The 23,564-nt window shown below is 37.7% G+C and overlaps 2 protein-coding genes and 1 long non-coding RNA gene across 22 annotated transcripts in view; 2 read left to right on the top strand and 1 right to left on the bottom strand.

Annotated features, from left to right (window-relative positions):
- Positions 1-19,021, top strand: part of Ddr2 (discoidin domain receptor tyrosine kinase 2) — a 192,292-nt gene extending 173,271 nt beyond the window's left edge. For all 17 annotated transcript variants that reach the window (XM_087190868.1, XM_087190860.1, XM_087190863.1 and 14 more), the window contains 7 exons: positions 252-462; positions 1,863-2,086; positions 3,250-3,377; positions 5,480-5,671; positions 6,185-6,419; positions 8,394-8,543; positions 12,690-19,021. In XM_087190868.1, coding sequence (XP_087046994.1) covers positions 252-462; positions 1,863-2,086; positions 3,250-3,377; positions 5,480-5,671; positions 6,185-6,419; positions 8,394-8,543; positions 12,690-12,824 — 1,275 coding nt within the window. In that variant the 3' untranslated portion in view covers positions 12,825-19,021. The remainder of the gene's footprint in view (positions 1-251; positions 463-1,862; positions 2,087-3,249; positions 3,378-5,479; positions 5,672-6,184; positions 6,420-8,393; positions 8,544-12,689) is intronic.
- On the bottom strand, positions 9,722-23,126 carry LOC110345876 (uncharacterized). Its single transcript, XR_002389514.2, has 3 exons — positions 22,941-23,126; positions 21,498-21,723; positions 9,722-14,756 (listed from the first exon to the last, which is right to left on the bottom strand). It is a non-coding gene; the product is annotated as an uncharacterized LOC110345876 (long non-coding RNA).
- A 110-nt stretch (positions 23,127-23,236) lies between these two features.
- Positions 23,237-23,564, top strand: part of Hsd17b7 (hydroxysteroid 17-beta dehydrogenase 7) — a 65,543-nt gene continuing 65,215 nt past the window's right edge. For 2 of the 4 annotated variants that reach the window (XR_015443009.1, XM_087190874.1), the window contains exon 1: positions 23,237-23,389. Coding sequence is in view for 3 of the 4 variants with exons in the window: in XM_087190874.1 (XP_087047000.1) it covers positions 23,355-23,389 (35 nt within the window). In the remaining variant the exon portion in view is untranslated. The remainder of the gene's footprint in view (positions 23,390-23,564) is intronic. The other 2 variants (XM_004865174.4, XM_087190876.1) reach the window with 1 other exon arrangement.

Raw genomic sequence — 23,564 nt, 5'->3', positions numbered from 1 at the left:
ATAAATAATGCTTGTAAGTGCTCAATGAAAGTTAACAATACAGAGACAGGGGGTCAAATTCTGCCTTGAAGAAATAGGAAATTATTTTTTGAGTTTCTACAACACAAGCATTTGTGGAGCCAAACTGCACCCCTGTCACAGTGTTACTGGGGCTTAGCAGGAGAAAACTGAATGGAAGAGCTGGGTTTCAGAAGGGGAGGAACTGCTGGTCCTCTTTATACCAATGTGGTCTCCTCCTGGCTCTCTTCCAGGCTTCCCGGAGGATGCTGGATGATGAAATGACAGTCAGCCTTTCCTTGCCAAGCGAGTCCAGCATGTTCAATAACAACCGCTCCTCATCACCTAGTGAACAGGAGTCCAACTCGACTTATGATCGCATCTTTCCCCTTCGCCCTGACTACCAGGAGCCATCCAGATTGATACGAAAACTCCCAGAATTCTCTCCAGGGGAAGAGGAATCAGGTGAGACTGAAATAGAGGGGAGAGGTTTGAGAGAGAAGCCTTGACACAAATACATAGGTGCAACACTCTTACTTCTAGGTAACCAAATCTTTTCTGTTCTATGCTAACCTCCTTAGTAATCCACATACTCTTTCTAGACTTGAGATTTCTCCTTGGCCATTGAAGATAAGGTGTTCTGAGGAACCCACATGTCAGAAGATGAAGAAAAAGATAAAAGGTTACTAGGGTGTTAAAACCCGAAGAACTCAAACACTTTTATTAGTCTAATCTGCTCATTTCACATAGAAGAAAAGTAAAGAGGCTCTGATGAATTACTCAGGCAACACCACACTTTACTATGGGTGAATTCAGGACTGGAGTTTCACAAGGAGGAAAAAAAAGATAAATGAAGCTAGAGATATTTTGAAATTCTCAATCTTGTAGCCATCTGGATAATTGAGTAATCTATTTTTTTTGGTCAATTTCTCTTTGGTAAACATTTGTTAGGGTAATACAAGAATGTATTATGAGATTAAATATTTTTTGCCTTTTCTCAATAAAAGTATTAAGTAAGACACTGCCAGATGATTCAAATCCCAGTGTCTTTTAAAAAGTCCAGAATGACATCAGAAGTGATGCTGGGATCATCCCTGAAGCTCAGAGCAGCTTTTTCAGAAAGTCATCAACCTAAGAATGACCCATGTCAGTGGAAGGGGACTTGTGATGTTCAGAGGGGAGGAGTCGAGGCTGAGCCAGGTATGGAATGAGGTGTGGAAGATGACAGAAGACAGGGTTCCTGGGGAGCCAGCTGGAAGGGGTCTTCTAGAAGGAAGAAAGAAACTGACATCTATTCTTTCACTTAATAGATAGAAAATATTGAAAGAGCACACTTAATTCACAGGATTTCAGAGTCAACAAGACTAATGAATATAAACTAACTTATTTTCTAGATTGAAGTAATTTACCTGTTTTCTAAAGTCTAAAATATTCCCCACCTCATATTTTAAATTTCTAAAAATTCAGGATATGTCTTAAACAAGATTCTATAGATTTAATTTGCTTTTAAATCAATGACAGTGTCCTAAAAGTAAGAAAATATGATTTAACAAACCTTGCATCTTTAATACTCTCATCTTGATAGGGCATGAGGCTTCCTATAGTTTTGCCATGCAATTCCACAGGATGAGACAGGGCAATTGTAAATGATAATGATTCTGAGACAAGAATAAGGAACAAAATGGTAGACTCTATTCTGAAGTCCAGAGAAAGAGTCTGGGAAGCAAAACTTTTTTAAGTAAGACCATCATGAAGAAGATTAAGTTGTCATAGCGGCAGGTTCTAGTTGTCTTCTCAGATGTTTTTTCTTTAAAAGATCTCCAAAGATGTCCCTTGGATTGAGGCCTGTGGCCCTTATCTTCCAGGCTGCAGTGGCATTGTGAAGCCAGTCCAGCCCAGTGGACCTGAGGGGGTGCCCCACTATGCTGAGGCCGACATCGTGAACCTCCAGGGAGTGACCGGAGGCAACACCTACTCAGTGCCTGCTGTCACCATGGACCTGCTCTCAGGAAAAGATGTGGCTGTGGAGGAGTTCCCCAGAAAACTTTTAACGTTCAAGGAGAAGCTGGGAGAAGGCCAGTTCGGGGAGGTGAGCTGATTTTCTGTATGGCCTCCAGTCTTTGGTAGCTTGAAGGAAGTGGGTCAGTACAGCAAATTGCCCATTTCACAAGTTGATTTACAACCAAATGTCTCCTCTACTCATCTTTCTTTGGATTATTCTCTGGATGAGAAGCGTTAAGTCAACCTCATCTCTGTTAAATAGCTGTGGAAGGCCTGAGACTTCTATACAGGAGTTTTTAAGGCAGGCAAAACGTTAGACATCAGAAAACCTGAAACACATTCAGTACTTTTCAAAAAATATGTCTACAGTATGTTACAGGGGGTGGGGCTGACAAGATGTGATCATCTTTTATGAATTGTCCAGGAACACCCTGCTGCTTGATAGTCACTTTTTTTTTTTTCCTTTTTAATGAGAGTTATATGAAAAATGGTCAAAAACAACCTCACCCAGGCTGCTGATCCCAGAATTAGCCACTAGGGAATGAATCACCACTAAGATAAGGAGGAGTCCTCTCTTAATTGCCCTCAGAGTGATGCATGTAATATTAAACTTTCAGACACATGGGCTTTGGAGAGCTCAAAGCAGTGTTTTCAGTTGTAAGAGGAACTTTTCAGCACCGCCATCTAAACCCCGCCTCGTTTCACATAAATATATCATAGGTGTTCAGTATGGGTCACATGCTCTCCCTCTGGATAGACCTGGTGTTGCAGCAGGTATAGGGGCCCAAGGCATCTGTTTGTAGTATCATTTATATTCATTCTGACGCCTGCATTGAGAATTCACTCTCATTATACTTTTACTAATATATAGAAGCATTTGCAATGTTAAACCCCACATTAAGGGATTATTTTAGGAAATTGCTTTATGTTTTGTATTATCAGGTAGCTAATACTTTCTCAAATCAAGAGTTCAAAATTTTATAGTGAGTAACACTTTATTGTGGGGCTATGCTATACTGAAACACTATTGATATTTCTTTTATAAGGAAGTAAGTGTCATCTTAGCTGAGTACTTTACTGTTGCTTTAAGCTATATTAATAATCAAAGATATGTTGCACATATCTTATTATTGTCTTTGATTATTTTGCCTGAGTTGTAAGAGTTAGTTTATCTCCAGGAAATGCCCAGCAAGAGTACTGAGACATCTTCAGGAGAAATGATGATGCTGAGACTAGATGACTTTTGTCTAGGTTCATCTCTGTGAAGTGGAGGGAATGGAAAAATTCAAAGACAAAGATTTTGCCCTAGATGTCAGTGCCAACCAGCCTGTCCTGGTGGCCGTGAAAATGCTCCGAGCAGATGCCAACAAGAATGCCAGGTCTGTTGTCGCATTTTGAATTGTCCTTTATTTATTTCATCTTTATGATCAGGAATATTCCTGGAAACTTCTAAGCATATTTTTCTTTTGAGGTTGGAAGATCTGTGAACTGCCTCATACTGCTATTCTTGTGCTTTGTTTTTCTAATGAACTCAGAAGTCCTCATCTTTTTCTCTACCTCTTTTGAATGTACATTTTCTATTATATTTGCCACATATTTATTTCCTAACTCCCTTTGCATACCCCTATACTTTTCAGTACACACAACAGTCCAGATGTGTGCTTCCTCAATCATTACATACAGATGTACTCTGAGTGTCATAACCTTTTCTTGGCAGACTCTTCACAATCACACACATCTTTCTTGCTAAGCCTTTCCATTCTTTTTCTCACATCTCTATTTACTTTCTCATCATCTTTTCTCTTTTGTGCTCCTTTTCTTCGATGTTGTGCAACCCCCAAAATGAAAGCTACCTCTACTTGGAAAAGCATCCATGGACCCCGAAGCAAAAGGATCCACAGTCTTTAGCAGCTTTCCAAACTGGCTATTAATTCTTGGATCCTTTACAACATAAATTGCAGTGTCCAGCCGCACTCTGTTGTCTGACACCCTTTCCATTACAGTAATGGTGAGTTAATCCTCACCCAGAGAGGCATGCTGGTTGAAAGGTTGTTGTCTGAGTCCCAGAGAAATCTGCACATCTGGATAACATCTGCATTTTCCCATTTGCCTTGTCTTGTCTCACTGATATTCATAGTGAGAGTAAATTTATTATTCCTATTCCCCAAAGTACTGTTAAATTCCAAAAATGATGATAGGTTTCATTAAAAGCCTTGAAAAGGAAAGGAAATAGAATGGAGAGAAAGATGAGAGAATGGAATGATGGAGATTTTCAAATTATAACCCAGAATTTCCATCTTAAGGATGTTAGTGTGAGTGAAAGTGACATTTTCTGGATCCCATAGAAAATTGGAGCATTCCTTATATTAATCTTAGCACATGATTAGAAAAAGTGGCAAGGAGAAAAAGCCACAGGATATGATAAAGCCTTTGTCTGTTGTTTTGATTGGAGAGGTTTGCTGTACTCCAACTGTAACTACCCTGGTTTAGCAGCAATGGATGGCTCAGACTGCAGAGCCTCCCAAGCCAGGGAAGCCCCTGATTTGGGGTCAAAGGAAACATGAAAAAAAGGAGATATCGAATCAGAACTAAATTGGTTCTAAGAATTTATATTGATATAGTATGATGTTCAGTGCAGGATTCCCATAAAACTCATGGGATACTTGTAACTCAGCTCCAGCAGTTTTTGGGAGTATGGGATAGTGGCCTCACTTGATGTAAAAGTCGCTCTAAGGTGGCTGTCGCTAGGTACTGTAATAATTACTAGTCTTGGCCAAGTGAGTACTTCTTTAGAAATGACCCCATCTTGCCACCATGACCCTTAAACAGCTGTGTTTGAACAGGCTACTAAATGCATGTTGTGACTGCTGATTAAGTCTGCATTAAGAAAAGCCAACAGAGGAAAGTAAAGAATCATCATATAGGTCAGTGGGTGGTTATCCACTTTATAAAAACATCTTTTGCTTTATTAATAGAGTGATTTTGTAGCTTTTAAAAGGTAAATATTCTTGTGGACTCGAGATATGATTTTCAGTGAAAAGTTTCATTTTGCAGTTTTTTTAAATAAATATACTTGATTCAGCAAATATTAAGAATTAATGATTGGGCTGGGGATTTAGCTCAGTGGTTTCATCGCCTGCTGTGCAAGTGCAAGGACCCGAGTTCGATCCTCGGTACCAAAAAAAAAAATTAATGATTGAATATTTTCATGTGGGAGGCGTTTTGTAAATACTAGGCATGCAAATGTTGATAAGTCATTGGCCTCATTCTCAAAAACATTGCAGTTGAATAAAGGTCCACCATGTTCCAGTAGCAGTAGAATGAGGTACTTCTGGGTGCCAATTTCTCTGTTCCCTCAAAGGTCTTCCGAAGGCAAACAAGTCTTAGTGGAATGGGAAGGAAGCGATGTTACAGTTAATTCTTTCCCCTTTTGAGTCTCACTCTGGGAACCTCTGGGTTTATCTATGTCTGTCCTCCAAAGGAACGACTTCCTTAAGGAGATAAAGATCATGTCCCGGCTGAAGGACCCAAATATCATCCGTCTCTTAGCTGTGTGTATCACTGAGGATCCTCTCTGCATGATCACGGAATACATGGAGAATGGAGATCTCAATCAGTTTCTTTCCCGCCATGAGCCTCCCAATTCCTGCTCCAGCAATGTACCCACTGTCAGGTAAAATCAGCCATGTTGTCTATCTTTTCTCTGTGGTCATGAGAGTAACCAGGCTGTAAAGATGAGAAGCAGTGACCCCTAAAGTTCATTATTGTCCTGGGCTGTTGGGGAGGATTAGTGTGCAGTGGATAATGCAAAGGGATTCATGAAGAGTATAGCAAGGGCTGGGCATGGTGGTGCACGTCTGTAATCTCAGCATTCTGAAAGGCTGAGGGAGCAGGTTTAAGCCCAGTTTGGGTAACTTAGTGACTTAGGGAGATTTTTGTCTTAAAAGAAAAATTAAAAATTAAAAAGGGTCTGGGAATGTTATCTCAGCTTGCTCTGGGTTCAATCCTGAGTCACACACACACACACACACACACACACACACACACACACACACACACACCCCAGAGGGGATGTTGAAGTTTAAATCCTAGCTGGTTGATATCAGTGTGAATGTGTGCTTTTCATGGCCTCCAGTTTCAATATGCTTTCTCCTTTCTTGTGTATTTTCCTTGTATATTTCCTCAGTTATGCCAACCTGAAGTTTATGGCTACCCAGATTGCTTCCGGCATGAAATACCTTTCCTCTCTTAATTTTGTCCATCGAGATCTGGCCACACGGAACTGCCTAGTGGGTAGGAACTACACCATTAAAATAGCTGACTTTGGAATGAGCAGAAACCTATACAGTGGTGACTATTACCGGATCCAGGGCCGGGCGGTGCTCCCCATCCGCTGGATGTCCTGGGAGAGCATCTTGTTGGTGAGTGAGTTCCTCACATTTGTGAAGCCAGTCCGGGTAGTTGAGGCTTAGGTAGCTCACAAAGCAGGGTGGGGCCAGACTGGAGACAGCAGGAGGCAGCTCTGAACACTTTGTTATTTTCTCTCACTTGAGAAATTTTTCTTTGTGTACTAATTATTATTTAACACTCATTCATGTCTGCTGATAAAAAAGCAGCACTCTTGTAGAAAATTTAGAAAAGAATATTAACAATGAGGGCTTCAATATCTTTTTCTCTCTCCTCCATTGATTGGTCTCAATTAATTTAGAATATGAAAAACTTTATCATTTAAATAAATGTTATCCATACAAATTTTTCCAAAAATGTTTGTCCTGTATTAATTTCACAGCTATCTTCTCATTAATTATTGGACCTATCCTCACATTTTTGTTTTACATATTATTACCATTTGCTTTTTTTGTTGTTGTTACTGTGGATCAAATTCAGGACTCTGAGCTTGCCAGAAAGGTGTGGCCCCACTGAGCTAAATCCTCAGCCCACCATTTACTTTTTAAAATCATTATTCTTTGATTTATACTTTTTGTTCAATTCTTGGTACTCTGCATCATCATGGGTTTTTCCAAATGTCTCTCTTGGAGGTATATTCCTGACTATGCATATATCTTTTCATTGTCGATTTTCCAAACACCTAGCCAATTTAAACAATTAGTAGATTTAAACTTTTACTTCCAACAATGCTGTGTGCATATAATTTTGTCTTTTGTTTTATGTAACATTTCAAAGAGAAGCCTGAGGTTAATTTGGTTTTGTTCATTTATAATCTTATTTTCAGCTCGTTCTTATAAATTAATTTTGAAATATAAAGGTATAGTTATCTCTTTCCTCTCATTGAGATAAACACTTAATATTTTGGTATATTTCCTTTGAGAACCTTTTCCTATACATATATTTCTATGTGTGTATTCTCTGTAAAATTTATATTATGTAACTGAGATGATACTATGCCATATAATCTCTACTTTTTACCTACTATTTTATCATTGGCATTTCCAACAAATCCTTTAAAAACATATTTTAATAACTGCATAATATTCCATTGTGTGGCTGTATCCTATAATTTAGTAATATCTCTATAATTTGATATTTAAGTACTTTCCAATTTCCTATGGTTAAGAATGATGCTGTTATATACCAGGTTATAAAAATCCTCATGATCTTTTTCGTATATATATTGAGTTGTTATATTTTACCTATTTCTAATATGATAACTGAGCATTGTTCTAGTTAAAGGTATTGTACACTGTTAAGAGCTATATATTAGACTGAGATTCAAAGGCATTTGCTTCAAATCCCAGCTTTTCCATTAATAATGGTCTCATTAACCAGGGTAATTTAGTAAACCTCTCCTATCTCATTTTTCTTATCTAAAATATAATGTCATCTATTTGTCAATGTCATTGTCTTTACCGAATAGAAAAGGCATATTTAATGCATGCTAATTGCATCTAAATCTCATTGCTCTCACTTGTTAAAGCCTGTTTTTCAAGGCTGTCACTATCACTGACCTGTGAAGTGAGAGACTCACATTACAGAGGAATACTCGAGGCACTTCAACCAGGTTTTTCTGTCTCTAACATACAAACAATTGACTTCTCACTGTAATTTTGGCTTTCCCAGGGACATCTTCCCAAGGCTACTTGAGAGCAAGGCTGACTTTCTCACACTCGGTTGAAGAGTCTGATGGTTTATGGTGCCTTCCCTTCAGCTCTTGGCTCTCATCTCCAAGAAGCAGAACTAAGCTGAGATAACAAGGATGAGAGAGTGACTTGCTTTTTGACAACTGCACATTGTTACTTCTAGGTGCTCCACCCAGATTTTGGCAGTTTCAGTATTCCTTATCCTTGGTAGGGAAGGGCAATTAATTATAGATTATGAGAATATAAATTTTTTCTTGTGTACAGTGATACTGATTTTACTTTTCTGTACTTAAACAGGGCAAATTTACCACAGCAAGTGATGTGTGGGCCTTTGGAGTGACTCTGTGGGAGACTTTCACTTTTTGTCAAGAGCAACCATATTCCCAGCTGTCAGATGAACAGGTTATCGAGAATACTGGAGAGTTCTTCCGAGACCAAGGGAGGCAGGTAAGAACTGTTGGGGGCAGATGGAAATGGATTTGGGTGCTCATAGAAGAGGAAGAAAGAAAACTTCTGACTTAGCAGGACAGACATGAGCTGGATGACGAGCTATCTGATTATAGTCTTTTGTCACTAACTATCCAGATTATTCAAAAAGACCAAATTCATCCCCAGGTAGTCATATACTCTGTCTATCAATGGTGTCTACTCATTGATTCTTGGAAAGCATGAAAGGTCATGTCAGGTTCCTTCCCAACACAAAGGTAGCAGGAAATAAAATCTTACCTCTTTGACCAATAATTGTATCTATTTCTTGATTTAGATCATCTGTTTTGTCTTTCTGGTTAAAAAGTATATGTGTAAAGAGGAATAAGAAACTTATTAGCCTTCATTAAAGCCTTAGAAGCCAGGTACATTGGTGCACATCTGTAACCCCAGCACTCTGGGAGGCTGAGGCAGAAGGATTGCAAGTTTTAAACCAGCTCAGGCAATTTAGTGAGACTGTGTCTCAAATTAAAAATGACAGAAGGGCTGGAAATATAGTTTAGTGCAAAGACCTTGGGTTCAATCCCAAGTTCTGAATAAATCCCTAGTGTACCCATATTTCTAGACTTGGATGTCCAGAAATGGACAGGTGTATCCTGGACTTCATGTTCCTGGAAGGCACCTTTGGGCCAATTTAATGATGCCTTTCATGACTCAGGGAAAGCTGGATTCCTCAGATCACAAGGAATCCCAATTCCTAGACTTCTTAGGTACCTTTTCTTTGGTTAGCTCAATTTTTAACACTTCCATGAGATCTGAGTTTTAAAACTTGCCAAAAACTAGTACATTGCATTTCAATGTGCATTTCAAAGTGATCTGGCTATAGAATATTATGGCATCTCCAGAAGGAATATGATAATAGCTGGAGAAGGCTTTTGCAGAAAATAAAAAGTTGATTCTCTGTGGTTTAAATAGACCCAAGCAAACAAACGATAAGAGAATGACAAGAATAATGCATAATCTATGTTGGAAATGAGAGTGGGAACCTAGGATTTAATTTTATCTTGATATTGTGCTGTATATTTTGGTAGCAGGGGTCCTGATTTACCTATCTTGGTTGTGATGCAATTGCCTTCTATAATAAAGGGCAATTGTACTCCTCTGTTTATGAAATAAGCAAACACATCAAGAAAAAAATCTTTATTTTCTCCTGGACTTTATTTTTTCCACCACAGTGACCCCTGAGAGAACACATAGCCAGTTAAAGATAGTGTGCTCAATTAGAAAATGCAATCTTATGGCAGCATAATCATGCTCCAAAATTGAGTATATCTTAGAATTATAGGCAAAAGTAGGAATGCTACAAGCCTTGCAGGATTCCTCAATGTATTCAGTGACTGAAATGCTAGAGGGAATTTTTATTATATGAAACAAAATTTGACCATCAAACATTCAACAAAGAAAGGCATGCCCTCCCAACCCTTTCATGTCAACATTACTTTAAAAGTATTCTTTATATTGTATAGTTTTTCTTAGTACTAAAAAGTTACACATTAATGATTGGCGTTATATTATTCAATTTCACCAACAACACTTTTTCTCATTTTATAGAAATTTTAGTTTCTAGTAATCTCCAAGATTCTATATTTCTTAGTTTTAGATAACTTTTTAGAAAGGGTCCAGTGATTTTCCTTCTTCAGACGTTAGGGTGCACCAAATATACATTATAATTGTCAAATAGTAAAGTCGAATATATGACTGAAACTATGCCAAAGCCAAATATTACCTTTACGTGCTAAGTAAAACTCTCATAAGCATAAGTGCTACTAAATTTAATATATTAAACATACCAAACATGATTAAGTATAATTTACTAAATTTGTATTTTATTACATTTTGCTTAATGTAATTGGTATTAAATTTATTCTTTAAATTTGGTATTCAAATTTTAAAAGTTTGGCACTGGAGTGCAGGGAGAGTAATTTCTCAACATTATCAGTGTCTGGATTCTATGGTGACTAGACTGAGCAAGAGCTACATAACTCATTTTCAAGTGACACTGCTAACCTATTAAACACAGCAGATATGATACAGAAGAAAAGAATATCAGTACGATAGAACCTAGAAAGAATTTTACACTTAGTATTACTAGCTCAAGCAAATCTTAAATTCTCTGTTTTCACTTGAAAATACTTGGTAGTCTACACAATAATTTAAAAATGTATTTGACATTTTTCCTTTCAATTTTATCTTAAGATGTGAATAATTTCTAGGGGGTGTTTTCTTTGCATGCATATGGTCTAAATGGAATTAAATAACCAAAAAAAAATCAAATGCAGTCTTAAAATTTTATTTGTTTGATGTTACAAAAGGCAAACAAAATTCAATAGATGTAATATTAATTATTATGAAACATAGCTTCAATTATTTGCCAAGTTTATAAGACTTTGAAAAGGGCAACTTTAATCATTGAAATTACTATTTCTATTTTATTGACATCTGTTGGCTCAAAGTACATATATGTTTTTTAAATTATTTGATAAACATCTCAAAAGGGCTTAGCAGTTTTAATTTCCATCAGTAATATGTGTCTGTTATTCTGTACTTTATTTGAGAATATTTTTTTGGAATACTTGGCGTTTTATTGCCATAGTACCCTGTAACATGCTGAGTTAAGGCTTGTCAGACCTAATTTGAGATTCCAATAGAAGTCACAGATATTTGCCTTTTTGATTTGTGAATGTAAAGCTGATGCACACAGAAAATAAGCAGATGCTGGGTAAATTCTAGCTTCTCTGATGCATCTTGTAGGCTGGTGTTGGTATAGGGGAAGGAAGGGCAGTAGGAATAGGTTGATTAACTAGCTACAGATGTTGGATTCAGCAAAGGCAATGGATGGGTATATGGTTCAAAGAGCATGAGAAGTTTAGTTATGGTTCAGGAATATATCAATGTGAGACGTGATCAAAATATACAGTGAATGTTTAAATTTAAAATTTTTATTACAATAAAAGGTACATTTCCATTTACCCCACTCAAAATACCCCATCCCCACTTTGAACACACTTATCACGTTCTTCTTGCCACTTTCTGAAGCACTGGAAATTTTCTTTCATGAGTGTCTTCATGAGTTGTGATCAAAAACTGTGAAAGCTGCTGCTGTGTGCAAACCAACTGAATGGCAGGCTTATAAAAATATTCCTCAACATCTGGCACTGTGTAACTTCTGGCTCTTCTCCAAAGTCAAAATGACCATGAAAGGTAAATGTTTTGAATCAGTCAGGACACTGCAGACACAACAGTGCAACCAATGACACTCACGAAAGAGGACCTCCAGAACTTCTTCAGAAAATGACAGAAATGATGGGGTAACTGTGTTTGAAGCGAAGAGTAGTATTTTGAGAGTGATTAATGGCAATGTATCTTTTACTGTAATCAACTTTTAAAATTTAAAAATTCATTAAATATTTAGTATTCTCATCTCATGTACCAAGATATTAAAAAACATGGATAAGGAGGTGGCAGCAATAGATTATAGACACAAAAATGACCTAGGAGTCAACAGAGTGATATCTTATTTGAAATAATCTGTAATTGGCAATTTCAGAATAGAGTCCTAATCTGGAATTCAGAGCAGGACTAGAGATGGGGAAAAGGCACTGACTTTGGTGCAGGCTAGAAAGCTGAAAGCTAATCCCTTTTATGTGGGACTAGTAGGGGAAGGGAAGCACAGAGAACATTGTGGTTAGGAATTACATGGATACATCCTGCATCCTGGTTTCTTCATCTAAGATTTTATTCCAGTCAAAAAACTGAAGCTACTAATGAACTTTCTATGTCTGCCATGCTCAGCTAAGGCAAACCTTCATATGGGGACATCAAACGTGGTCTACCACGGAACATCTGTTCCCTTTTTGGTTCAGTTTCATCTTTTGCAAGAAGGCAGGAGTCAAAAAATGCCCCATCAGGAGGTCCTACTCCAGAGAACTGGAGAATATAAAGGGGATGCAGTAGGGGCTGAAGTGATTTAGAATTCTTGTAAGAATGGACACAACACCCATGCCAGTAATCAAGTCCAAGGACATGGAGTGGGGGAAAACTTAGGATGAAAATATTAGTTTCCTCTTCTTAATATTTTTTTTCTCTTTTTAAATTTTGTTTCCAAAGACTTACCTCCCTCAACCAGCCATTTGCCCTGACTCTGTGTATAAGCTGATGCTCAGCTGCTGGAGAAGAGATACCAAGCACCGTCCCTCATTCCAAGAAATCCATCTTCTGCTCCTTCAACAAGGCGAAGAGTGATGTTGTCAATGCCTGCCAATGTCCCGATGGCCCAAGTCCTCCCCACAAGACCTACCACTCATCCACGTCTAAGCCACTCCATCTGGACATTTAGTGGACCTGAGGGACCGAGGCTTGTTAGCTTTTCTCTCTCTCTCTCTGTCCCTCTTTTCCCTCATTCTACTACCCCACTCCCTACCACTGACTCATATATACTTTTTTTTTTTTACATTAAAGAACTAAAAAAGAAAAAAAAAAGCCTAGGACAAATAAAATATAGTAAAAGAAATCTTACTTGATATAACAAGTGTTAGATAACAAAGGCTAGGAAATACAGATAATTTATAAAGGTTAAATATTCTTATGTTTATAAATGTGCAGATTTGACAATATTTTTCCATGTCACCTTTTATAAAATATCTTCATAAAGGAAAATTTGAAGAATGCTCATATCTTGGGAAACATGAGATGAAGCATAGGGAAATAACTTGGTAGCCACAGAGAATCTGAAGACTCAGCATTTTACGACTAATCAAAGATGGTTTTGTGATTTGAAATCTGGACATGTTGCACCCTGTTTTCCTTTTCTGTCAGAGTGTATTGTACATTCTTGAAGAGTCTTCAGTTCTTAGAATGGCTATTTTCTTCATTCATGGGCAGGGATCAAGTTGAAGTTCACATGTGAAACTGCAGGAATGTAGATAGGAAAGAATGTCTGTTGCAAGACTGTAGGAAAGGGAATTGTAATTAGGACTCCTGCTTGGAAGAATTCTTGAATAGGTAGGAGACATAGAAAAGGAAATCTATGGAGGATAGGTAACAGATATACTGTTCATTTGTGAGGATCTTCTTCTTTGTCTTCTTCTGATATTTCCAAGTGTGTATTTTAGTGAAATCCTGATTTTTTAAATCAGTAAAACCTGATTGTTTTGGTGTCTTGATGGGAGGTCCTTTGGCCCTTCTTGCCCAGATCTATTGCTTTTAATGGAGGAAACCTCTGTGGGATACGTGCACTGGGGGCTGAACCGCTCTGGCATAAATACCTAAAGGCCATGTATAGCAGGAAGTGAGGTCTACTTTGAGTGTCCCCAAACAGTTGACCTAGGATCAATAAGGGGAAGCTACAGGAAGAGTTCTTAGGGAATACATAACCAGAGTCTGAACATACAAAGATGAACAGGCTTGCCCGTAGAGATGGGGAGTCCTTTGTCACTGACAAGGGTCATGTATAGGCTGAAAAATTATGCAAGAAAGATGGAGGTTTTCAAACACAAGATAAATGTCGGTGTGAGAAAATATTTAATGTTCTTTAACCCTAAAACTCCTTGATTCCAGTGAGGCACACTGTGACCATCCACTGCTACTGTTCGGTGTACATGCTCTTGCTTATGACATGATGTGACCAGCATAAAACCATGAGGCTCTGGTCTCAGAATTCATGGAAATGAATGCTGTATTGAGTAGGATTCTCCTTAGAGCAGAATCTGAGCTTTGATCCTCCACAAATCCGCAGATTCAGTGGAAAGCTGGAAAAGATGACCTTTAATTTCCATTGAGGACAAACCAGAAAAGATTACAGATAAGATTCCCAGAGAAACTGTCTTGACTCCTCAAGTCTGCTTATATTGTTTTCCCAGTCCACATAGTCTCTTGAGAAATGCTAATGTTTCCTCACTCGGCCTTCAATATAGCTATTGCTCCAGCCACAGCCTTAGGATAAATCTGAGTCCCCAAGGCTTGTTTTGCAGATCATGTCTGATTGTAGCAAACACCCTTTCTCCATGGATGTCCTATGACTATGCACTTTAGTCTCTCCCAGGATTAACTTTGGAGAAATCATTGGTTTGTGAGGCAAGAGAGCACTGGTTTGGGAACTTTGATCCTCTTTCTACACCAAGGCAAGTGTTCCATCTTGGGGAAGTCACTTTATTTCTCAGAATTTTGTTTCCTTATCTGTAAATTAAGAAAATTGAATTAGAAGGTCTTGCAGTCTTTAGTTTTCTAGTTCTGATATGCTCAGTGTTTGCCAGAAAATTGATATGGATTTAGCAATGTAGTTAATTCCTGCTCTAAAAATTGGGACCAGTAAAAAAGGTCATGGGAAATGCAATAGTACTAATAGTGACACTTGCATTTGTATATTACTTTATGGTTATCAGGTATTTCCATGTACATTATTTCATTTAATATGTTAAGAGTCAAAGATGTTCTCTTACAAACTTGCCACACTCTGATTTCAAAGTGTTAGCTTCCTTAGAATTAGAAGCATTTGAAATCAAGACCTCAGGCCTGTTCTCTTTTATCCTTTATGCTTCAGGAGGGATTACATCCAGACGACTTCTTATGCAGCAAGAGAAAAGAATGTCATTTTGCTTTCCTTTGTCTAATATCTCTTCATATTTTACATTTCAGGCTTCTGTTCCAACTTACTGTATTCAATGATCCCATATTTTAAAATCATGTTTAAATGGAAATTAGAATATCTGCATTTCCCTGAGTTTGAGTCTCAGAAGTAATTTGTTTTAGGTGGCTGTTAAATATGTGTTGTCATATACAGGTATCCTTTTGTGGGTGAAGAAGGCTTTGTCTTCTGCTACTGAGCCCTTTGTATTATACACAGGCTTAACTTCTAATCAAGTCATACTTGTAGAGTGTAGCAGCACAAATCTGAGTGACCTAACAGAATAAATGGGAAAGTCTTAGCATATAGAATTTAAAAGTAGCCCAAATTGAAATTAAAGGCATGAAACTAGGATTTGTTTGGAAAAGGTAGGAAAATTGATGAGAAACTGTGGGGCTTTCTTATCTTTGCAGTAAATTATCCTCTTCATGATATATATGAATTTTTTTATGTCACTGTGTGTTTTAGGATTGCCAGATCCGAATTTATACTTTTGCTGGTCAATGCGTTGATGGCTAGACCCAAATGTTGACATATATGTCACATATGTGATCAGGCATGAAAAGAAGTGCCCAAAGGGAGCTTGTGATTTTGAAGCTGTGAAAAAAAAATCACTTGAGGGTGTTTAAGGGTGTGTAACAAAGGGAGTTTTGTGCAAGTGGGGAACAAAACAAAGTGGATACGTGAATGTGTGCATGTGTAGATGGGGAGGCTGGAGAAGGCCAGAAAGGAGGCTCCAAAAGGAGAGGCAGTGAGAATGCTTGGGAAGGGAAGATGTGGGGAAGATGTGTTTAGCTCAAGCAAGGTGGAAACCACCAACCTGGATCTGATGGACTCCATGATGAAGCATAAAAGCAAGTCTCTCTGAAGAGAGTTGTGAGAGAAGCTAGAAAAAGTAAGCGACTTGAAGATAAAAGAAAAATATGAATGGTGAAAGAGGAAATTCAGGGTGATACAGATTGTAAAAATATTTATTAATAAATGAAAAGTCAAGTGAGGTATATAAAAATGGAAGGGTTTTTTTTTTTTGTTTTAAGAAAGGGGATATCCTTCATGGATATAAAACCACATAGTCATCAAAGGATGACCTTTTTATTTCAGAGGAAGTGGGTGAAAGAGGCCACTTGAGTGCCTGTGTGTTCTAGACCCACTCAAGTGCTGATGAGAAGAAATCAACTTTTTGCCTGAACTTGGCTTTTCAAATATTGAGGTGGACATGGAGACCTAGAGGTAGAGAGTTTATGGTAGTTCCTAAATCTTTGTGCTTCCTTCTCCTGTTTTTGTTAATGAAACCATTTTCAAAAATGACTACAGGTAGACATGGAAATAATAAGCATAAGTTAGACAAGACTTAATCATGTGTGATATCTGCACAAAAGGTATGCACCCTATTGGATACATGCTTTTCAGTCCCATCCAGACTTCCCCCAAGAAAGGCATGATGGGGTTGGGGATGTGTTTTGACTAAAAGAGAACAGAAGGAAGGGAGTGTCTTAATGAGGGAAAGGGAAGATGTGCCAAGGAAATATACTAAAACAAAATAGCATGTTTTACCCAAAACTATAAAAATGAAGAGAATGACAATATATAGCTATTAAGTCTTTGATCCTCAGTTGAATTCATAGACATGGAACTTTCCATCTTAAGTCTTTTCCATGAGGCCTCTATCCTATGGAAGTGCAGAAAGTCCCTAACATTTCTGGACCATGTCAATCCTGTTCTACTCTGGGAAATCCTTATGAATTGAAATTTCACATTTTTATACAAATAGATGAATGTCATTGCCACTTGGTAACTTTTCTGGAGTGCTGAATTAGAAGGGAAAAACATTGGGGTGGTTAATGAGGATTCAGTTTCTGCCATTTTGAGTTCCCTGCTCCAATTAGCTGCAATGTTTGGTGGCAGAAGAATGGTATTTGTTTAGTTGCTGTATCTTTTTTGAAAACTTGTTATCTTAAAATAATTTAAGACTCACAGGAAGTTAAAAAATTACAAAGCAGCCTTGCCCTAGATCTAGTTTCCCCTTGTTGGTAGTATTTTACAGTCCATTTTAAACTACGGAAACAGTAGTTCATTTTGAACCATTTTCAAAACCAGAAAAATTGATGATGGTGTACTACTACTAACTAAACTACAGACTTTATCTGGATGTCACCAGTTTTTCTACACGTGCTCATTTAGTTGATATATTCTTTTTTTGCTGATTTGTAACCTGGTGTTGCTTATATGCAACATGAAAGACACGATTTGGATAGCATTCTATAAAATTTGACAGAATGTTCAAGAGAACAAATTAATCTGCTCATTTATCAATGAACAATATCATGCCTAACCTGGTTCTAAATTTTAAGGTTTGTTTGGGTCTGAAACAATCCAAGAATGACATAGAAGGATTAGACAATTCAAAAGCAATAAGACCTGTTCACAGCTTGTTGAGTAGAGAGCAGGGATAGAAGTACTATCTAAGTAGTATCTAAGTACTGTGGTTACTTCCATTCCTACAGGTGAGTAGGACTTTCACTGGTGAGGAGGAGAACACCTTAGAGTGAACCAGAGTTTTGGCCAAGAGTTGGGTGGCACTTATTTAATGGCACCAGATATAGTTTACGGAAGGAACAGAATACAATGGTATAAATTCCTGATGTGTGTGATAAAACACTTTTTTCAGAGTAGAGAGAAGTGTAATTTGTTTAAATATCTATTCTTAATTAGAATAGCAATCACACTGGACCAAATTAAATGCAAACACAGCCCCAATCTAGGGAGAAGTTGAATGGCTCTTTAGATTTTGGCCTTAAACTTTGTGATCACCATTTTTAAGCTGCCCTATTCAAGATTGTAATAGTATGTCTTGTAAAGTTCTGAGGACATTTGTGAACACTTGCTGAATATTTTATGAATTTTTTTGAATGAATAAAAGATGGACACAAAAACTTGTTATCTAGCAAGGGTGAATCTAGAAAGAATTGCTTTGCTTTAACATTGATAGCTTATTTTGAAATAAGAAACAAATGCCCAGACTTGTACTAGGTGCAGTGTATCCTCCATTTGTATATGTGGTGATGAAAAAATTGATCAGTGGAAATGCTTCATTCTTCATAGTATTTAGACAGTACTGCAAGGTATCTTAATAGTATATCAGATCAAAAACAGAGTCCAGACTCTGGCTCTAAAACCAGCACATTTGATATAAACCTTTTAGTTTTTCCTGTAGATATTTTGTCCAGAACTTCTTTACAGGCTTCTAGAGGGAAAAGGGATGTGAATCCCAAGGTAGCCCATGCTCATGAATAGTCATAATTGCATGTGCAGGGAGGGAGAGAGAGAGAGAGAGGGGTGAATATGAATTACTTTCAGTGCAAAATCATTTTCCAAAAGAGAGGCTTGAAAATAATTGAAAGTTGCAAGGATTCCTGCAAACACACAAAGTTTCTAATTTAGCCTATTTTAATAGTTATTTACTATTGATGCTGTCTTGCTTGTCTCTCATTTTCTGATGGTGACTTTTTCTGAGTACTGAGTTTCTGTAGCTGTGTGGTACACTCTATGATGAGGGAACATCTGGGATTCTGCAGGTTTTGGAGGATAATGTCTTTCATCAATGGGTAAATAGCAAACAGATTTAATTTCTGCTTAAAACTATCATAGACATTCCAAAATAGAATATGTAAAGTTTTTCTGTATTAGAAAAAGAAACATGCTACCAATTGTATATTTTCTTTTCTTTATTTATTCTCTGTAAGTCTGTCAGATGATAAATTGTAAATAACAATGATTAAAGAGTCATGCTACTGATGGATCCTTCTCTGTGTAAATAGCACTTGTTCTCAGCTTTTTCCTCCTTTCATCATTTTTGGAGAAGTGATAGGATGTGAAAACGCAGCTATGGGTGTATTATGTGGTGTGGATGCCTGTTTGTTGGGGCTATCAAATGGTGGTTATTTAAATAGGCTTCTAACATACTCACTGTTCATGGGAAGAAAAACATTTTGGCCTTTAACACTGTAAAGATGCCTAGAGACTAATTTTATGTCCTCACAGTAATTGGTTCAGTTCTGGGGAATCCAGTCCAGAGTTAAACGGGGATCCTTATTGCTATTGTTGCAGAGTTGTCTTGTTTGATACACAGACATCTCTGCTAAATCCAAACATGGTTTGTCTCAGACTCTCTACACATGTACAAACCAAGAATACACGGGCAACCACAATACAGACTCCACAATAGAGATTAGGATGAAATCACCCAAAAGAATACATTTTACCTGAAGAAGTTTGTTTAAACTCAGATTAACTCAGTTTTCTGAGTAAGATAGCACATTTCTTTCAGCAATGGTCATGGTAGATAAGGGAATTCTAAAGAACAAGAGGGCTCATGACTGCTCATAGACTCTGCAGTGTCTGGTTTGGTTTTAGGGATTCAGGTAGCAGAGTGGTGGGAGGGGCAAAGAGGCAAAGGTGGAAAAATGAAACAAGGACAGCAGAGAGGTTTGAAAATGTACAATTCTATTGTCAACACCCGTGCCAAGGTTTAAACATAAGGATGAATGACATATATATATGTATATAATATATATTATCTATAGATGTATCTGTGTATAACATATATATATAAATATTCACGGTGTGAACATTTAAATTAAAAAATAAAATTTATTACAGTAAAAGCTATATTTCCATTAATTCTTCAGAATACTCCCCCAACTTCAAACATACTTATTCCATTGTTTTTGCTACTTTCTGAAGCAATTCTTGATGTCCTTTTTTGTGTCTTTTCACAGCTGCCTCAATGTCTTGAATCAGTTAAAAATGTTTATAGCAATTTGTGTTAAATAAAACATTCTGGTGTGTCCTCATCCACCTTATCCATTAGATCTGGCACTGTGCAACTTCTGCCTCTTCTTGAAAGTCAAAATGCCCATGGAAGGTAAATGTTTTGAATGCATTCAGGACATCAGGTATCTATCACAGTGCAACTAAAGACAACACTCATGAAAGCTTTCTAGAACTGCTTCAGAAAGTGACAAGAATGATAGGCTAAGTGTGTTCAAAGTGAAGAAGATTAATGGCAGTATGTCTTAGTGTAATAATTTTTAAAAAGCACTTGCCATATTTTTATCATACTGCATAAAAGAATATATGTGTACAGATATGCTATGCATGTATCTGAATGAATATATAAATTGTTAATAAGGGGAGATTATATCTACTCTTATTTAACTAGTAGCTAGAGACTATATTTTGTTGTTTTGAGGACTAATAAACCAACTTATTTCCATTTACAATTTTATATTCATTTTATATTTGATAAAGAAATGATATACAGTATAATACCTTGGTTCATGATCACTTCTGTTTGGGAACAATTGGTTTGCAAACAGAAGTGGTAGGCAAAATTTTGCTTTCATTCTCCAACTATGCATAGGGTGATGAACAGGACTGCAGCCATCTTCTCCAGAATTGTGGAACCAATTAAGTTTGTGAACTGAGGTACCACTATACTTATATCTGCAAACAGTCCCTTATGTGCCTCTTGAATCCTACATAAGACTGATTTCCTTTGTATAAGCAACACACAACATTTTACCATTTTATTTATTAATTGGGTACAGTCTCACTCCAAAGGCAGTTTTGGGCCATTTTGAATGAGTTAAAGGGAAAATGGCTTAAAGTTATGAACAAGAGAAGCTTCCTGGATCCACTGGCAGTTGTTCTTTTGCCCTACTTTGCAAACTAGAGGCAAGTTAGTTCTGGAGAAATGTGTAAGGGCCAAGGATAGAGCTCTGTTATTGGAGCAAAAGATACCTTTACTCATCCTTGTTTATCTAAAGGACTGTTGCTAGTACTATAAGAGGAACCAGAAACCTGTTTCAGCACTTAGGGCAGAAGTAAATTTATTAAATGAAGTAGTAGACAGATATTTAAAAGTAGAGATGTTGTTATTCACTATTCAGTTTGTCAGTGACAGATGGAGCCAATGTTCTTCTGGTTTCCAAGAAAACTGAATGAGCCCCCGAACAACACAAACCTAAGATAGTTTGGGGTGATTAAAACAATCACACCTACCCACCCACCTCTGATTAAAAACATACAACAATTGTTATTGTACAGTGTCCTCTATGTGATAAAATATTTTTAAAATACAAAATTAAATGACATGTGTTGAAAACAGTTTTAATTTCCTTGTCTTTCCAGAACTCCTAACAGTTCAGCCCATTTTTCAGAGGTCAAAGCACTTTGAGGGCAGCAACTTCAGATGAATAAAAGGAAAAAGAGGCCAAAATCTCCTTGCTCACCTTGGATAGAGGTCACCATGGCGGAGAGCCTATTGGTCTTGCTCTGAAGTCTTCTGGCCGGCCCTTAATTCACAGTCTATTCTACGCTGGCCATCATCCCAGGGTTATGGTGACAAGTACCTCTAGTGTCTAGGATCTTCTCCCTTCTATGTAGAAATAAATTTTCCTTGGGACAGCTACCAACTCTCTCTGCTCTCTTATTCCTTTTGCATGCCACCTTTGAACTCTAGGACATTTTAAAAGGAGTGTTTAGTTAGACTCTTTAGATTGGCTTTTTTTTTTTCTTTTCATTATTGAGGATTGAAGCTAGGACCTTCACATTGAACTACACCCTCAGCTGTTTTTTTATTTTGAAACAGAGTTTTGCTCAGTCACTAAATTGTCCAAACTGGGTTCAAATTTGTGATCCACCTGTCTCGGATTTCCAGAGTGTTTGAATTACAGGCACATACCACCATGACTGGCTAGGATTAGGGTTAATTTTACTCTCAGACTTCTAGAAAATTCCAGTAAATTGTAGTCTCTTTAAAACAGTTGTATGTGGGATAAGGAAGGTGAGTTCCATCCTCATCATAAAACACTTGGAAATTAAATGTTAAAATCATCAGATTTGTTCTTTAAATCTGATTCTATGGTATAAAATAAAGGATTACTAAACAAGTTGGTGTCAATTAGTCCAAATCTTTAGGATAAACAATACAGATTACCTCAATAGTTTAGGGATCATTGCTGTTCAATAAATAATTATAACTTTGAAAGAAGTCATGAAGTAAATTGAAGTATGTTCAGTAGATTTTGATGCATAAATGTGCAGTTTTAGTCTTAACTACGACTGGTTAACAGTCTACTCTAAATATAGAAACTAAGCCTAAGGATTAGAAACATCAGTTTGACAGAGTACGACTGTATGTGTTGAATCTAATAAAAATGAGTTTTGTAATTTGTATGCATTTTGCTTTCTATTTTTCCAGTAAAATTCTTTTTCTGTGTTTTCCACAAGTACTCATCTAGGATGACTTGGAAACAGAAAACGAAACACAAAACAAAACAGCAATAACGAAAAACAGATCCTTTACCACAGAGATTCTGAGAGGCACTGATGTAGATTACAGCACATTTTCAGTACTTCAATTCTGAGATACCCTAATTCTGTGCCACGTTCCAAGATTTAAAACTGGACACGCTTTTATATAAAAATTTTTTAGGACTGATTTAATCAGTATATAATTGAAAGAGCGTTAGATCTGTAATAAAAATCCAAATTTGGGGAAGGGCAAACTTTAAAACAGGAGCCAAGTAGGGATTATATAAAATTCTTCATGAAATCAATGCTCATTTTCCCAAAACGTTTTCTATAGAGGAGGAGGTCAGAAACCCAGATCTACACATCCAAAAAGCAGAGGAAAATTTAAGTTGATACTTCCTTTTGGTTCCTACACTCACCCCTTTGCTTTAAAATAAGCTCCCGCACAAAACCCCTCTCGCCAAACTGTAACTCCTGGGCAAGGTCTCCGCTTGAGCTGGGCCGGCCACGCCCACATCCGGGCAAAGACCTCGCCAGGGAACTCGACCAGTCAGGGGTGGACCCTGAGCCGAGGAGGTCTGGTCTTTCCCGATTGACTCAGACCTTTGCGTCACCCAGCTCCGCCCCTCGGCCTATTTCACCCCACGCGTTCCTGGCGCGACTAGTGAAAGCAGACTGCGATTGGCCGGCTCAGAGTGGCGTCCATGACGCAGGAGCGGCGGAGCAGGGGCTGTCTCTGATTGGCTGGGGTACTAGGTGGGCGAGTCAAGTTTTGGGCATCTAAAACCTGGGTGAAGCATCTGCTTTACTCTTCGGGATCTGAGAGCGTGAAGATGCGGAAGGTGGTTTTGGTCACCGGCGCGACCAGGTGAGGCCGCCTTCGGGATTGCAGAGGCTGAGTTCAGGCGTCCGCGAGAGCGGAGGTGTGGGGCCCGCTACTAACGACCCCAGCAGCGCCTGCTCTTGAGTTTTCCTCAATGGGGACTTGGCCCGAGATCCTGCCTGGCTTTTTTCTAAGTCCCCAGGAGACACTCAGTAGCTGG

Source organism: Heterocephalus glaber, unplaced genomic scaffold (genome assembly GCF_053883595.1).
Source record: "Heterocephalus glaber isolate CG9 unplaced genomic scaffold, H.glaber_assembly_v1.0 deba00001561, whole genome shotgun sequence".
NCBI lineage: Eukaryota > Metazoa > Chordata > Mammalia > Rodentia > Bathyergidae > Heterocephalus > Heterocephalus glaber.
Note: the sequence above shows the minus strand (reverse complement) of the source record. Positions and strands in the feature narration are given on the sequence as shown.